The 15,685-nt window shown below is 55.0% G+C and overlaps 6 protein-coding genes across 6 annotated transcripts; 3 read left to right on the forward strand and 3 right to left on the reverse strand.

The window, feature by feature from the left end:
- Positions 1–147: 147 nt before the first annotated feature.
- Positions 148–729, reverse strand: BGZ61DRAFT_149071 (uncharacterized protein). Its single transcript, XM_046237345.1, has one exon. The coding sequence runs from the start codon at positions 640–642 to the stop codon at positions 184–186; it is 459 nt and encodes a 152-aa protein (XP_046096234.1). The 5' UTR covers positions 643–729; the 3' UTR covers positions 148–183.
- Positions 730–1,475: 746 nt separating this feature from the next.
- Positions 1,476–4,640, forward strand: BGZ61DRAFT_463890 (uncharacterized protein). Its single transcript, XM_046247447.1, has one exon. It carries the CDS (start codon positions 1,961–1,963, stop codon positions 4,580–4,582), a length of 2,622 nt encoding a protein of 873 aa, XP_046096235.1. The 5' UTR covers positions 1,476–1,960; the 3' UTR covers positions 4,583–4,640.
- Positions 4,641–5,825: 1,185 nt separating this feature from the next.
- BGZ61DRAFT_485398 (uncharacterized protein) lies at positions 5,826–6,389 on the forward strand (the record flags this gene model as incomplete). The annotated part of the gene is made up of 1 exon (XM_046249704.1): positions 5,826–6,389. One exon carries the CDS (start codon positions 5,826–5,828, stop codon positions 6,387–6,389), a length of 564 nt encoding a protein of 187 aa, XP_046096236.1.
- A 166-nt stretch (positions 6,390–6,555) lies between these two features.
- Positions 6,556–7,002, forward strand: BGZ61DRAFT_149176 (uncharacterized protein). Its single transcript, XM_046237348.1, has one exon. It carries the CDS (start codon positions 6,721–6,723, stop codon positions 6,946–6,948), a length of 228 nt encoding a protein of 75 aa, XP_046096237.1. The 5' UTR covers positions 6,556–6,720; the 3' UTR covers positions 6,949–7,002.
- Positions 7,003–7,702: 700 nt separating this feature from the next.
- Positions 7,703–8,578, reverse strand: BGZ61DRAFT_463895 (uncharacterized protein). The gene has a single exon (XM_046247448.1). It carries the CDS (start codon positions 8,525–8,527, stop codon positions 7,880–7,882), a length of 648 nt encoding a protein of 215 aa, XP_046096238.1. The 5' UTR covers positions 8,528–8,578; the 3' UTR covers positions 7,703–7,879.
- Positions 8,579–8,630: 52 nt separating this feature from the next.
- On the reverse strand, positions 8,631–9,692 carry BGZ61DRAFT_523217 (uncharacterized protein; the record flags this gene model as incomplete). The annotated part of the gene is made up of 2 exons (XM_046252578.1): positions 9,309–9,692; positions 8,631–9,231 (listed from the first exon to the last, which is right to left on the reverse strand). The coding sequence occupies exons 1-2, from the start codon at positions 9,581–9,583 to the stop codon at positions 8,631–8,633; spliced, it is 876 nt and encodes a 291-aa protein (XP_046096239.1). The 5' UTR covers positions 9,584–9,692.
- Between the last annotated feature and the right edge of the window lie 5,993 nt (positions 9,693–15,685).

Below are 15,685 nucleotides of genomic sequence, written 5' to 3' on the forward strand. Positions count from 1 at the left end.
GGGCGAGCAGCGGCATGCGCAGCTTATCAGTCCTCGGCCCTGGAGCCAGCGAGGTTTATTGCGCGCATCAAGAAAAAGACGAGTTCCACTGCGACCCGCGGGCTCGCATGATGGATGGATGGGCTAGAAGGAGGGTACTCCCAGCGCTGGAGCCTCGAGACTGGAGACCGGAGACTGGAGACTCTAGGCCGCGACTGGACGGCCATTTGGAAGAGCAGCAAACCAGACCTGAGAGGGGGAGTAGAGAGGGACCCTTCCACGGCCCACGTCCGGTCCAGTTGGACGGCAAGACGGGTTGGACGGACGGGCAGGTGCCATTGCTATTGCTATTGCCATTGAAAGCCGCACACCCCCCGGCCAGAGGAGTGGAGGAAGTGGAGGAGGGAGTGGGGGGAACGACGTGAAAGCCGGGTGGTGTTGATGGCGATGGCGATGGCGACGGCGTCGGCGAAGCGCATGTTGATGGAGACGTTTGGCCGAGACTTGACAGCGACCTGATGGCGACGAGGTACAGTGACAAGCGACCTGGCACTCACGTCCACGTCCCTCCTTCCCTCTCCCCGCTGGTGTGGCCTGTGTTGCCAGGCTGCGTCTAGCTGTGCATGTGGCGTGCCACACAAGCGACGAGACGTACCGGTGCATGCGGCGGGTGCAGACGGGTGCAGGTTAGTGGGGGAGGAAAGGGCCCACGTTTCCAACCCCCGGCACAAACGGCGGCGGACGGCGGGGGGATGGAAGCTAATTTAGAGAGCACTGCGATTCGCACACGTGGAGCTAGCTATTTGCCCGCACAAGTATCTTCTCTGATCCTAAATATAAAAATTACATGTACCCTTTCCCTGGGCATGCATGCCAGGCATATTGGTTTGGTTGAAGTTTGGCTAAATGGGCTTATACCCGTGTGCGAATAGCAACCTTGGAATACTCAATTTAAAACCCCGCGATGCAGCAAGCTGTCAGAGAGCTGCCAGAACTAGGTAGGAACCACAGCGGCCATCGGCCCGCGGGGGAGCGAGGACCACCTGTGCTCCGTACTGTAGGTAGGTAGGTGGGGAATGGATGTCACTGCTTGAGACCTGTCAGAACCTCCCAGAACCTACCAAAGCTAACTGAGCTGGCCAAGCCGTATTATGTCCTATCATATCATATCACACATTCTATCATACCCTATCATATCCTCTCGTCCTCTCAAGCGTCTCAAGCCCCATTGCAATGCTCCCTCGACGAGCCTCTAAGGCCCCTCTAAAGGTCCTCTGCTGCTCTACGTGGCCCAGACCACTGTGGATGTTGCCTGCTCCAGTGGTCCTCCATGGAGCCAGGTCACAGCACGTTACAGTACAGCGAGTGGCGGCCCCAGTCCCTCAGTGCAGGGGCCTGGGGATTGCGACCATTAGGCCCCTGGCGCTGTCAGCAGTCATGCCATCCGCGGTGGACTCGCTCTCCGCTGGGATGGGCCTCCCTTTGCCGACGGCTCAAATCTGGGGCTCTGCATTGAGTAGTACGGAGTGCACGAGTGCACAGCACTACTCCATTCGCTGGCCATCTTATCAACTGCTCCAAGTCACCTCTGATGCACTCCGTACCACCATGCCTCTCTCTGCCGGCTCCGCCTGGGAGGTTCACCCACCTATTAGCACGCTAGCCCTAGTGGCCGCAGGCCCAAGCTCGCCTTGCTAGTGTCGTCCTCCACCTTTCGCCTCACTCCTGGCAGCCGAAAAGGTCAACGTACCTCCAACACAGCTCTCCCTTCAATCTAAACCAATTCATTACACAGCACACCACAGAGCCGCATCGCCGATCGTCCATACCCATCACCTATCCTCCATTAACCATCACCTGTCGCCCTGGCACGGCTATCTGATCCCACCTCCGCCTCTCGCAGCCCATCGATGCCATCGCGAGACATGGACAAACCTCCCCCCCGACCTCACGCTCCCTCTGCCTGCTCTTAGCCATCCCCATGGATGCCGCTACTGTCACCACTCTCCTTCACCACCACCCCAGTCTCGCGCTTCCAGTGCCCGTGTCCGTGCCTGTGCCTGTGCCCCAGCCTCATCCTCACGCCCAGGCTGACGCTCACGCCAACGCACACGCCCGTTCTCATGCTCCTCCTCATCCTCATGCTTCTCCCGTCCACGTCCATGCCAATGCCAGCATCGACGGCCACTCACCCCGCGCCTTTGGCAATGCGTGGCACGTCCCAGACCCAGACGCTATGCTCGCGTACGACGATACAGAGGAGCATGAGAGCGACGTATCGCGCCTCCAAGGTGACGAGTCGGCCCGCTCCAGCAGCGTCACCACGCCCGATCTCCCTATGTCGCGTCCGCCGCCACCCCCCTCGGGCTTCAAACATGGCCAAACATTTGACTCGAATATAAAAGCATCCTTGCCACCTCCACCACCCGATTATCAAGACTATCGCCAACGCTTACCGTCACTTCCTCCGCCACCGCCAAACGCTCCAAACGTTTCTCTATTTCCGCCATCGCGCACCTCCAACGTGCCTCGATATCAACCCCCGCCTCCTCCACCGCCTCCCCCTCGAAGCAACGATCCTCCTCGGCCTTCACACTTCGGGCTACCACCTCCTCCACCTCCCCCACCTCCCAGGTCCGACCATGATACGTCTCGAGCCAGTGAAGCTATGTTCCCAGTTCTCCCACCACCACCGCCGCCTCCCCTCCGACCCCGTTCTCCGATCGACTCAGAAGATGGAAATGGTGGCGCCGAAATTCCTCGACAACCCCAAGGATGGAGTGTCAGGGCTCAAGGACCCCAAGTGACATCAACGCTATCTAAAATACATGACGGCTCTACATCGGGCCGTAAATCTCATTCTCGGCGCACGCGACCGAGGGGGAGGCCCCGGAAACGGTCCAGCAACCGTTCATCTGGCTCTTCAACGTACTCTACAACACGTCCGTCCCTCACTCCGCAATCTGATTCTGGTTCATCATCTGAGGAAGATCCAATCGTCTACCGGAACGCTCGGCAGTTCCCACCCCTTCTCCCAACGGCCCCGGCTTTTGGCTCGCCAGGAACAGACAGCAAAGCCTCTGCCACAAAACACATCACTTCATGGGTTACCCAATACGAAAGGGCGCAGAGCCCTCTCACGGAACCACCGATGGAACCAAAACCCACCACTCCACACAGGGGTTTATTCGATACCATCAAGGACACCACGCGAGGATCCAACGCGTCTGTGGCATCCTCCGTATCCTCGGAGGGTGAAATAGAAATGCTCTGGACAAAGCTCAAGGAAAAGAGAGATAAGCTGAACCGCATGAAAACCGAGATGGCGAAACGACGCAAGGAGTTAAGAGATCTGCGTCGGAGAAAGGACGACGCCGACAATGCCTTCATGAGCGTGATCCGGCCAATGCTTATTAGCCAGCGGGGTGCGATGCACACGCCGCCTAACCTCCTGGATCGACGACTCAACGACATGCAGAGTCTACGGACAGACTACCACTTCCTAGAGGCCAATTACGAGGGGCTCGAAGTCATGTTGGACGAGGAGGAGGTGGAACTCAACAGCCTAGAGACGCGCTTCTTCAGCCTGTTAGCTGCCGGTCGCACGAGGCTAGAACGACCTCAGGCTAACACAGATTCTGAGTTGGATCAAATTGACTACTTCCAGAGCATGCCCGTGGATCTGAAGGGCATATCCCCTGACGGTCCTCCAGAGGACCTCCATCCCCTCTATGTGGAACTCATGTCGACGGTGGGTGACCTTGAGAATGCCAAGGAGGATCATGAAGACTTGCTATTCATCAAAGAGCAGTACGATTATGATTTGGAGATGAAGCGGCCAACCGAAATGGGGGATGAAGTGAACGAGTTCTATGCCGAGTTCCCAGCCGAACAGGAGAGAATGGTGGGTAATATCAATAGGCTCGAGGTAGCCGTCGACCGTCTCAAAAATGAGTGCGAAACCCAGGGCGTCATGCGAAAACACATGTCTCCTCGAGTCGAGTACCTACTCTACCCTGAAAGGGAGTTTGAGGATATGGGCTTGGAGGAAACCGAGGTGATCCTTGAGCAGCGACCTAGCCTGGCTCATTCCAAGTTCCCTGTGCTCCTCACACAGCCCGAGCACATCATGGTACCACAGACATCACTTGATGCGCTCAAGGCGGCAGCGACACTCCCTGACAACGATCCCGGTAAGAAAGCCAAGATGCAGCTCGCGTCCAAGGAGTACGCCATTGACCGGCTTATCATGGATCATGAGACCGGCGGCAAAACCGACTTTGTGAACCGATGGCTCTTGCAACAGCTTCGCATGTCGCCCATGAACGCAACGTTGCTCCACTCGACCTTTATGAGCAGCCGGTCGCTGAAGATAAATGATTTTTGGCGGTGGCAGAGTGATGTGCTCCATTACTGGTGGCGCGACGGCACGACGGCGTTAGCGGAAGATTCATTCAAGATGGTGACAAGTGAGAGCTCTCAGCATGCATCTCGGATCGGCACCCCGCAACTCTCACGAGCGGCAAGCGATGGGATCGGCGTAAATTTGAATCGGCGCCACCATTACACCAACAGTAGCGAAGCCCACACTGCGATTGCATAGGCTGCGCTCGCCTTTCACCCGACTTTCCTCCATCACCGCAAATTTTTTTTTTTGGGGGGGGGGGGGGGGGTTCTTTCTTTTTTGTTGGAATTTATCTAAGCGTCTTTTATTGCGGGTTAGCTCGATTCTTGTGTGTTTTGCAAAATGGTGCCAGATTCTGGACGGATTTCTTTTGTGGGATTGGAGTCGAAGGAACTAAATTGGGACACCGCCAGTTAAACAGCCTGGTAAACAGAACCTGGGACTCGACACGTTTCGTCAACAGGGGATTCTTTTTTCTCTTCTTCTTTTGCTTCGTTTTCTTTTTCGCTGGTCGTGCCGGACTGTACATGGGAGTCTGGCCGGAAATTGTGATACCCTGGCTTGAGTTTTGTTTTGGCCTGAAAGCTCGACGAGGGTGGATACTTTTACTGTATGTATAAGATATTTTGGGTCTATTGGATTCGAGTCGACAGATGTTTTAGCACGTCGGAGTTTCTGTTACTTGGGAGACGGCGGAGTAACGTTGGGCAGCAGGCAGGCCGGTGCCGTCCTGATAGCCAGACTTTAAATGAAATACTTGGTCTTTGGGGAGCACCCGATGGCGGAATTGCCCCTTTTTGAACTGGGGCGTGATGGAGACTTCGAGGCATATGTAAGTGCAATGGAACGTCGAAGTTGGTTCCGATCGACGCATCCATAAACCAACGGTTTCCCCACACAATCGCCACTAGCCGGCCTAGCTCCCGTCGGGGATGCTCGCACCAGTACCGCCGAGCGACCACGGGACCCGGGACGAGCCTCGTCCAGCCCCACCATAGGGATCGACTAGACGGGGACAGGAGGCCTGGAAGTACCGGTACCTGCGGACCATCGTGGCGCCAAAAGTCGACCTGTGCAGCAGCGAGGAGGAAACGGTTGGTCAGGGTGCGGGTGCGTCAGTAGTGCGGGTCGGGCTGCATGCCTCCCATGGATGCGGTTGTTTCGGGGGCGTGGGCAGCACCCTCCTCGCCGGAAGGTGGATGACGGAAGAGGAGAGGGAGGGGGGAGGGGGGAGGGGGGAGAAGACGGACGATGCTGCGTCGCGAGCTGCATGTGATATGATTCCGGCCCCTGTTTGAGCTGTCTAAGGTCTGCCCATGCCCGTGGCCGAGAGCTATTTGAGTGCCTTGGTTAGGGCTCCCTGTCGTGCGTCCGCTCTGCTCTTCGGCCGTGATGCAGCGCTGGCGTGAGACGGCGCGCTGCAGGAGAGGGACGTGGTATAATGTCGCGCGAGACCCGCCGGGCGTGGGCGTATAAAGTACGAAGAGGCGGAGAGGCGATGATGCGATCAGGCTGGAGGAGATGTTTGGGAATTTCCAAATCGACGTGGGAAAAAGCAGCTGCTTTTTCAAATAATGACGATGCTAGAGCAGCGGGCACCAAGGAGGGGGAGGGGCCCAGGTTGGGAAGGAGGGGCACCCGTGGACATGATTGGCGGAGCAAAAGGCGCCCTGCGGGAGTACGTACCCAGGTCCAGATGCAGTGGAAGACGAGTGTGAACTACGTTGAGTCAGGAAGTGCGGGCATCCAGGACGAGATGGGCTCGGAGCCACAGGCAGACGGACGGACTTGCTGCAGAGTGGTTTCCTCCTGCAAGTGGTTTCCTGCAAGTGGTCCCCTTCCGAAATGCCATGCCAGGGATGGGTGTGATGGCGTGGTTACACTACCAGCCGCGGGGACTCTTCAGCATCAACTTGAGCCTGAGTCCAAAGTCCAAAGTGCAAGTCCCGGGGGTGAAGAACGTGGGCGGTGCCGGGAGAAGCAGGGTGTCGTCAGTGGCCGATAGAAAATGAGATGCAAGCATGTGTCTTCACGTCATCGCATCCCTAGTGTCCTGGATACCTAAGGTAGGTAGGCACCTGGAATACAGAGCACAGCATCAGATCACCAGAACATCAACCCGCTAGCTCCGCGGTGCCGCCCAGAACCATACGAGTTGTTGCGAGGTGGGGGGAGGGGGGGCAAACTGGCGGTAAGTCGTTTACTCCGCTCGTCTCCTCGTCTCCTCGTCTCCTCAAGCCCTTGAGCCGCAACAGGCCTCGTCCCAGAGGCAGTCAGCAACCCCCAAGACTATCTGCGCATCCCAGGATTTCCCAGCGTCATGAGAACCAGTCTGCATGCGCCTCGGCCCTACTCCCATCCCTTCTCCCCACGCGTATTCGTACAATCCAGTACGAATAATAACCACCCTGACCCCCAGGAAGACGGCCTGGCATAAACTGTGCATGCTACTACCCACGCTGCTGCCCCCCAGAGCCTGCGGGGGGATCGACGGCACGCCGGAGGGCAGCCATCCCAGCCCAGCGTGCCGGGAAACAACACAAACGAAAATAAAAATGAAATAAAACAAAAGCAGGCAGCGCTGAACACTCAAAAACGCGAAACGCCACGGGCGGTCTGGGAGATTACAGTCGGGTAGGCAGGAGTGCTGCTGCCCAATGCTGCGAAATCACTACATGACCTCTGCACGACACAATGCGTGCGCCCAGCTCCGAGCTGACGATCCTTCTGTGTGGCTGGTTATCTTGTCACAGATTGCATGACGCCGTTGCTCAGCGGGCGGTGGCTTTGTCTCTATTCGCATGCAGGAGGGAAGTCGTCCCAGCTCAGCCCAACTCAGACCAGCATCCCCTATTGTAATTTCTCGGTTTCGAGGTTGCAGTGGCGTTCGGTACCGACAGTGGTGAGACTCAGGCGACCAATGCTTACCAGAGAAGCTGTCATGGCCTTCACCCCGTGATTTAGTCCGTGTTCCCCGGTGCAGTAATTGCTTCTTCGGGGCTGGATTCGTGGTCATGTTGTGGTCGAGGATGCAAGCTTGAGTCACTGGTTGCACTCACCAGCCGCTTGGAGCCAAGGCTGCATGCTGACCGCGTCCTTGGAGTAACGGAGAATTAAGGTGGCGAGGCTCCGAGATTATTGCAACAACCTCAGTGTCCTTCAGGGGGGTGGCTGTAATAAAGGTTGACGTTGTGTTGGAGAGACCTCAATTCATGAGTTTCTGTTAGGCGTCAACGGATGGGGAAAAAACGAGCCATAAGGACACAGAACATCAATGAAATACTTGAATATTCATAAGAAGGAATGCCTTATCGCCTGGCCGAGGTCTTTGCTTCGTCCATAAAGTGCAACAGTCGTAGTCAAAGCCAGTGGTTCTGCACCCAATCCGCAATAACACGCAACTTCCCTCAGCACTCACAAGACTTCCGTCGGCAATCCAACAATCTGTCCATCAGGATCATAATTTCCGCCGCGGTTTCATAGCTTGAGACATGCCTATCCACCGAAACATCCCCACAAGCCGCGTCCACCCTTCGACTTAGACTCGCTCCTGGCCGGTACCGACCTCTGCGCTGGGGCTATGGAGCTCGGCCGGGATACTTGAGGCCGTGGCGGCACCTTGGATCGAACGGATCGAATACTTTCATGACTTTGTCGATGGTACTGTTTTCTCTCCACCGGTGGTCTGTCGGTGCTGACTCTCGGGGGCGCTTTCTTGCCAGTGGGAGCAAAATGTACATTCGAGGGCGCATTCGAGGCTGTCTTTGAGGGTCCCTGGGAGTAATGCTGTGGACCTAAGTTCTGGAAAGTTGACGGCAACCTTACGTGACATTCTTCTCGTCTTTCATTCGAGCACGGGAGGTTGCATGGAATTATGTCCCGGGGCGCGGTCAATCCAGATGGCAGGCTTTCGTAGGTCGTCCCTCCAGTGTCGGCGCGGTGCCGCTGCTGAGGCGCGTGTCGATCACAACTGTCCGAAGTGCGTCGAGATGTATTGGACCTCGTCTGGCCCCTCGAATGCCGACTGTCAGGTTCCGAGCTGCCTGATGGCGTGATGGCCGAGTAGCTGTATCCAGGTCTTCCCCGGCCTCCGTAGCCGCCGCAGCTACCGCCACTGAAACCGTAACCGAAACCGTATCCCATGACACAAAGGACAGAGTGTAGGAGGTACAGGTGCAATTGTAATGAATAGAAGCTTAAAATTGAAAGGCTCGCGAATAGGATGTTGTTTTAATGTGCGATGAAGCTATGTCGTTCGCATGGCCGGGTTGTATGCTGCCGGTGTTGATTGAGGCGAGTAAGGGAGTAGGAGTTGACGGAGAAGAGATTGAGGGCAAATGGGACTCTGGACTTGTTGAGATATTAGCCCACGTGGCCTTGTAGAGCGCTCTTGAGAATTTTCGGGGAGGAACGACGAGGCGACGAGGCAACTGCCCGGAATTCTAGATCTTGATGTTTTGGTTGCGGTTGCAACTTCTCGAGTACGCCAATCGCTGTTCCCAGGCAACCATCTCCGGACCGTCAGCCCTAAACTAAACCGTTCGAGCAAAGCAGCAAGAGTTTGGAGTAACAACAACATGTTCATGAGAGTATGAACCACATTCGCAAACACCGTGCCCGAGTTCTCCCATGTCAACGTTCCATTTGTACCCCGGCAGGCTGAATATTTCACTGACACAATGGTTATGGAGGAAAGCACTTGACGCTTGCCCTCCGTCCCTAAAAATTCTCTTAAGTCGTTCCATGTCGAATTTCTGCTGGCTTGCCTTCTTCTTGTTCTGGCAGGGCCGACGTCTTCCACAGAGATAATATCTGGCAAAATTCGCCCAACGCCAACTACGCGGAACCTAATAGACAGCACAACGTCCGACTGCAGCAACAGAAGCGCCGTGATGTCAGCCCTAGTTGTGAGCGTCGCCTGTACATTGTGTAGCCGAAGAGGAAATCGCTCGCAACAGGGCTTGTGTCAACAGCTACCGCCATAACCTCGACTCCATAATCACAGTAAACAAAGAGCACAAGCGAGACCCGAAGAGCCGGAACAATTGTATCTCTTCGGGGCACCGCCCATTCTCCTTGCTTCCGTGAATATGGAATCGAGATTATAGCGGAGGATGGGGACATAAGCCTCGTGACTGGCAATTTCGCTTTGGGGTGTACGATACACAGGACGATACTAACATCAAGAGTTGACATCATGGTGTAGCTGTTGCTGCAGCTGGACGTTGTGCTGTTTATTGAGGCTCGGGCTCTGTTGAGATGCAGATGGCGGTGGTGAGGAAGGAAGAAAAGATGGGTCAGCTGCGGGGAGAGCGGAAGATTTATGTACCCAAGGGGCCGTGAATCGCGGCCGGAACCCAGCAGCCCGAGGCCGGGTATGATTCACGGTCGGAGATCGAGTGGGTCGAAGACTACACTTAGGACTTAATGTCTAACACTACAGGAGGAAGAGGACTCGGGGCGGTACCTCTCTGAGCTACCTCTAGTAGGCCTATGGGGATAATATGCACGAGTCGGCTGGAGCCGATCTTGGTCTGATGGAACTTGCGGTGCAGTGGAGGGGGTATTATTTGTCTAGACAGAACCAGGTTTGTATGGAAGGCTTCACAAGGGTGGTAAAAGAAGATCGCTAAGGCAAAGCAGATACACCCGATCCAGTGACGCCAGGAAACTTTCCTCGGAAGGTACTTGTGTTTACTAGTCTCGGATGAAGTAACTTGATAATGTCTCACTGCTGCTTTAGTTTTAAACGGACAATCGGAGATGGTATTGACAGAGGTTTCCGGTGGAGTATAACTTCACTGGTGGTTGGCGAACACGATGTTGAACCCTTGTAAGTGAGGGATCTGTTCGCAGCTCACCTTGCCTAAACTTACCAAATCCTGCGACAGCGATTCGTAGTCATCTTGAGATATCCGTATTGATATTAGAGTCTTCAATTTCTTGACATTTCTGTTTAATGGAAGCAGACCGTTATAGCTGAGCCTCGCTGTTATGCGTTGGGTGTGTTGGTGGTTGATTTTGGCAAGGAGAGCTGCGGTCACCTCTGTCTACCTAAATAATTGCTTCGGAATTGTTAGACTGACCCCCGTAGCTACCAGCCCTAAAGATTTGGAAAGTGTGAAAGAAGAATATTATAAGTTAGCATGGTCTAATTATCTGGCCGTGCGATCATATTTCTGGATGGGCTTCGAAATAACACAGCATTTATACTTATGTGTGAATAATGTACTATTCAACTACCCTACATCTTCCATGGACATCCACCAATCCCCGCACGAACAAACATGACGAATTTCAGGAATTTAAACGGTGAACGAATCAGAGCTGGAGGTCAACTAAAGTTGAACTTTGGCGCAATGGACTGGTAGAAATCAACAATGGACACACCGTTGAAACTACGTTTTAGCCCCCAGTCTCCCCTTAGTAGGCCACCTGAACTGTACTAACCTTTAAGGGGAGTTGTGTCTCTGTATGGACTGGGATATATTCTGCCTTCAACCTTAACTGCATCATTGGTGGAAAGAGACCCGTTTTTGGTCCGGATCGTGGAGGTCGCGCCTGTGGGTGAACTCAACCCGAAAACTCAGCTTCAATTACGCCAGTTAGAGCCCAGCCATGCTTACTCGAAGGCAGCTGCAAAACTCAAAAAACAGACGGAATCAAGGGCATGCTACATATACCTGTGCAATCGCGACATGGATAACCATACCAAATATGCTAGCAGTTTCAATATCGGAGACCCAGTTCAAACACCCAAGAAACGCAACGATTAAGCTTATTTTCATTGTCTAGCAGGCCACTTTCCGCCTTGACGCCACTTCTGGGGATAGCAGTAGATATTACAAGGTTTCGGTGTGACTTGGACGGCTCCCGGAGCAACCGCCCTCTTACCTTGCTCCGGTTGAGGTTGAAGAACTGAGCCATCAACGAGCTTCGACGCAGTCTGGTGTTGGCGGGAATTCACCAAATTTCCAATTCTCAGGGGTCAATTGCCTTTGTACGTAGTAATGCATGGCCACCTTAGTTCGATCATTAGAGGAATCCCGAATTATGCCGCAAGGTTGGCAAAGGCAGCTGCAAAATGATCCACGCCTAGAGTAACTCTGACCGAACTCAAAGTTGACAAGGAGTCTTCCGCATGGCCGAATCACAAGCACAGTCCTACGATGGTCTCGTTTGAGCTTTAACTAGCCCCCATAACGGCATTTACACCGAGGCTTCACGCTGAGGGGTACAGTGAGAGTGGGTGTGGCCCCATGACCATCACTTCCCTATTCAGCGTCCAATTCGAGATTAAATATGTTTTACTGGAGCAGCTGAGGTGGACCGTGAATAAGCCTTCGGCATCATGAACCTCCTAGTGAGCCCTAAGAACTTTGCCAAAGCAGACAGGGCTCCGGAATTAGGGGCAACTCTAATGCCAGAAACACACGAAGGGAAGAGAATCACTGATCCGTGGGAATAGTTTTGGGGGACTTTCTGATGCTGAGTCGGGCAAGGGTATCCGAATGAAGGTCCTCTGTCCATTTGAGCCGAGATGACCCTGAAGGGGGGCGTCAGCTAGCGGGCGAGACAGCTCGTTAAGCGCACCGTGCCTCATCATCACAGGGGGACATACAGTAGTCGAGGGCAGAGCAAGTGCTGACGCGATACGGTATGGGTTGGCACGGATCTCGTTTGATGGTGGCTCGTTCTAGCTTACCGCGAACAAGAGCGTTCCTGCGACATTGCCGACCTGCCAAACAGGGGTAGAGGACTCGTAGCTTCTTCAGGCATGGTTTGCGTATATCGAAGTGGTTGATGAGCGACAATCCCTTGCTTATGAGGCTGTTCGGCCGAGATCAGCAATCACGCGATGAGCAACTCACGTGAAATTTTGGCGCAGCGATCCTCCGGAGGTGAATGGTGATGATAACGCAGGCAAGCAAGATCATGAGTGCTGTTCGTCAATCTGGGGTGGCTAGGATGAGTCTGGGGCGCAGCCCGTGACAGACGGGGGTTGAGGTCCCCTGGCATGTTGAAGTGAGAGACTGCTTTCCCCACCGTTCGCTTTGAGGTCGGCTCCCTGTCGATGATTCGATGGCACACGAGGAACGTCGACATTCAGTATCTCGATGCAATGAGCCCGAGATGATAAGCGACACCACGGATACACGGCTGCGTTCATCTTCGCCGATGTTGATCAGCAATCAGTCTAGTGTCGGTCGACAATGGCGTCCCTTGCAGGTCACGCTATAAGGACTAGTCCTCAGCCCAGTCTGGTGACAGGTGACATCGGGCCCGGGACACTAGTCATGACTCCAACTACTTCAAGATCATCAATGCGTATCAAGCAAGATGGGTTATTTACAGTGCCCAATGAGTGATAGTCGCATCGAGGATTGGCGCGGTGTCGTACATGGGTTTAAGGCGGTTGGACACAAGGCGGGCGCAGAAGTGGAGGGTCTAGAGCGATCATGCGAAACCCAACTACTCGGACGTAACGCCCATTTTGAGAATGAAGCTCTTTCATGATGGATGCAGCATACGGGGAAGGGTTGGGTAAGTCCGATGTAAGCACTGGTAGGGGGATGTTTGATGAAATAGCCTCCAGGGGGCGATTACAGAGTGTGAATGGCCAAGAGGCAGCCCGCGGAAAGAGGGGCAGTGCGAGTTACGGGCCCAGACTGCAGATCTACTATCTGGATCACCATGAGGATCTGAGGAGGAGCCAATGTTGGTCACTCATTGCGGGGAACCCCCAGAGTGAAGCCGTCATGGGCATTGGCGCAGCGCCAACTCCCCCAGACTCCAGAACAGGCCTACGAGGCGAGGACGGGGTGACTGCGCCGTCACACTGCGTCAGCGTGGCATGATGTTCGCTTCTTGTCGATTTTCCGGGGATGTGGGATGCGTCTTCCTCGCGACGCCTAGAATCCGCAGGGCCGCGAGCCACAAACGTGGCATATATCACCTCACAGCCAAGTTAAGATTCGCGTAGCGCCGGCGATTTGCATCCCGCCCATCACAATGATTCAAATCTCAAGCCCGTCCAATGGCCTCGACGCCGCCCGGGGCTTCGGGCGGAGGGCTGGTCAGGGTTGGATTTTGTGGCGTTGGCGAAGGAGGGTGGTAGGGCGACGGGAGGATTTGGGCAGCTCGCACGCGAGTTGGCTCGAGTTGACAACGACGTAGCGCGTGTCACCCCTGGGGCGAAGGATTCCCGGCCGGGAAAGGATCGTTGTGGCTACACGTGGCGATTGATTTGGAGGCGCAAGCCTCGGTCCAGTCTGCTGGTATGCTAAGGGAAGGGAAGGGAGGATTAAAGGCGAAAACGAGATCGCGGCGTCCAGAGGCGCAGATTGGGATGTACGACGTGTGACATATCGCATCTCCGTGGTGGTTCTCGCGACTCCACAGCCCGGCTCTTGGGATCCGAGCAGAGCGAAAGCTAATATGAGGGGAAAAGAAAAGGGACAACAGCCTGGAACTGGAAAATCTCCATCGGGGCCTGGCTTGCGAGTGCGAGTGTGACGCAGCGCAGCAGAGGACCAACAGTGCCTCAGATTAGAGGCAATGGATTCAATTGCCAACAAACCCTGACCTAGTCCGGCTCTGCACCTAGAGTCTGACGCTGCCGCAGTCGATGTCACTGTCACTATCCGCGCCGCCCGCATGCTAGTCTGCTCGCCGCACAAAAGCGATTGCTGACGGAGAGGCACCAGATGGAGCGAGCCAAGTGAGTTACAGAGAGTTGCACTCGTTAGGAGGATGTCAGATCTTGGCAGATAGGAGGCGAGAACTATGAAGCGCGAAGCGTATCCACCGTAAAGTGCTGTCTGATTGACAGCCTGACACTCTCACAGCGTCCAACATGTCCCGCATCGTGTTTCCCTTTGTTGTGCGCTATTGCAGCTATTGTGCGCATCTCAGCTCAGCCGCCGCCAACAATTTCGGAGACTCTTGCGCTTCCTTCTTGATCCTTACCTCTCGTACGGCTAAAGTGGAGCTGGTTCTCCCGACATACGCGCGTGTTGCAGGAGTTTGAGGCAATCTCTGGACGCTAATCCGCTGTGTCGGCAGGAACATGATTGAGCGTTTCCAGCAGACGTCGGATTGACCCTTGGCTGGTTGTTCTGGACCCGTAGCATGTCAACTGAGAGACCACGTCGCTAAGCATCAAGTAACTAGCACTGCGTAAAGCAGTGAGTGGCATCGCTGTCTCTTCCCCGCTTCCCGTTAGTCCCAGGGCGTTTACCCCGGACCCTTCGTCGTTATGCCGCTTTTCAGTGGCAGTCGCAGCGGGTCAACTCCCCAGTCCACTCCACCAGTCCAGTGTGCTCGCCGCTCCCCCAGGTTGCCAAGGCCATCTAGACACGGCCAAGCCAGAAGCCAAACCCAAGCGAAGGCGGAGGAGGGCGGTGGGAGGAAGGGGGAGTGTCAGGTACCCAACAAAGCTTCCCACCTGCGAGCCAGACGACGCCCGCTGCTGGGAATCTGCATTGCAGCTAGAGCAGAGATTTAAACCACGCGCCAAGACCCTCAGCGCAAAAATGGAGAGAGGGTCCCGACGGAGGCGGTCGTTTTCGATATCCCTAGCGGAGAGCAACGGCCGAGCGCGGTAGCTAGAGCTGAACACCGGTGGAGAGAAGGCGGCGGTTCTTATTAGTGACTGTCATGGCGTATCATCACGAGTACAGAGACTGAACTGGCCAGGACGGGTCGTCTTTCGGAGGAATTACCATCATTTAGTCGACATGGGCGTCGATGGCGGTTCTGAAGGGCTAAAGAAGAAGGAATTCACTAACGCCGAGTGATTGAAGTCAATGCAACCACTCGCCAGCTGTCAACGGGACTCGACATCACATCACGCACGTGTCCGCCGGTCGTCAGTGTTCTGTGTCTCGGGTGAAACCTCGAGCGTATCTAGGGTTCATCGGACATTTATTGAGAATGTTCGCCTTATGAACGCATCCATCCCGCTCAAGCAATGTCCTAGCACCCAGGCCGAGCGCCATCATCGACGATCCGATTGTTCCGATAGCAGTGAGTTCCGAGAGCAATGACGGACCGAGCGATATTCAGGGCCGATTACCCCCTAGAGCCGCGCCGTCTAAAAAGGTGAAGGCTTCTGGATCGAAGGCCCGAACGCCAGCTCGGGAGGGCTGTTGATGAAACAGCGAAGAGAGCAAGACTCGTTTTGATCGACAGGGGGGTAGCGGAGGTTCCAAAAGTGAGATGGCCCTGGATCCCTTGGCCATCCCCGGACAAGCCCCAGCCCAAAGGCCAGGTCCCCCAGGTCGGGGAGCTGTACTAGGG

The sequence above is a fragment of the Ilyonectria robusta genome, assembly GCF_021365365.1.
Source record: "Ilyonectria robusta strain PMI_751 chromosome Unknown BGZ61scaffold_36, whole genome shotgun sequence".
Lineage (NCBI taxonomy): Eukaryota > Fungi > Ascomycota > Sordariomycetes > Hypocreales > Nectriaceae > Ilyonectria > Ilyonectria robusta.

Excerpts from the sequence above, each read along its gene's own strand:
- BGZ61DRAFT_149071 (XM_046237345.1), bottom strand. The coding sequence starts at position 642 with ATGCACCGGTACGTCTCGTCGCTTGTGTGGCACGCCACATGCACAGCT.
- BGZ61DRAFT_463890 (XM_046247447.1), top strand. The coding sequence starts at position 1,961 with ATGGATGCCGCTACTGTCACCACTCTCCTTCACCACCACCCCAGTCTC.
- BGZ61DRAFT_149176 (XM_046237348.1), top strand. The coding sequence starts at position 6,721 with ATGCGCCTCGGCCCTACTCCCATCCCTTCTCCCCACGCGTATTCGTAC.
- BGZ61DRAFT_463895 (XM_046247448.1), bottom strand. The coding sequence starts at position 8,527 with ATGGGATACGGTTTCGGTTACGGTTTCAGTGGCGGTAGCTGCGGCGGC.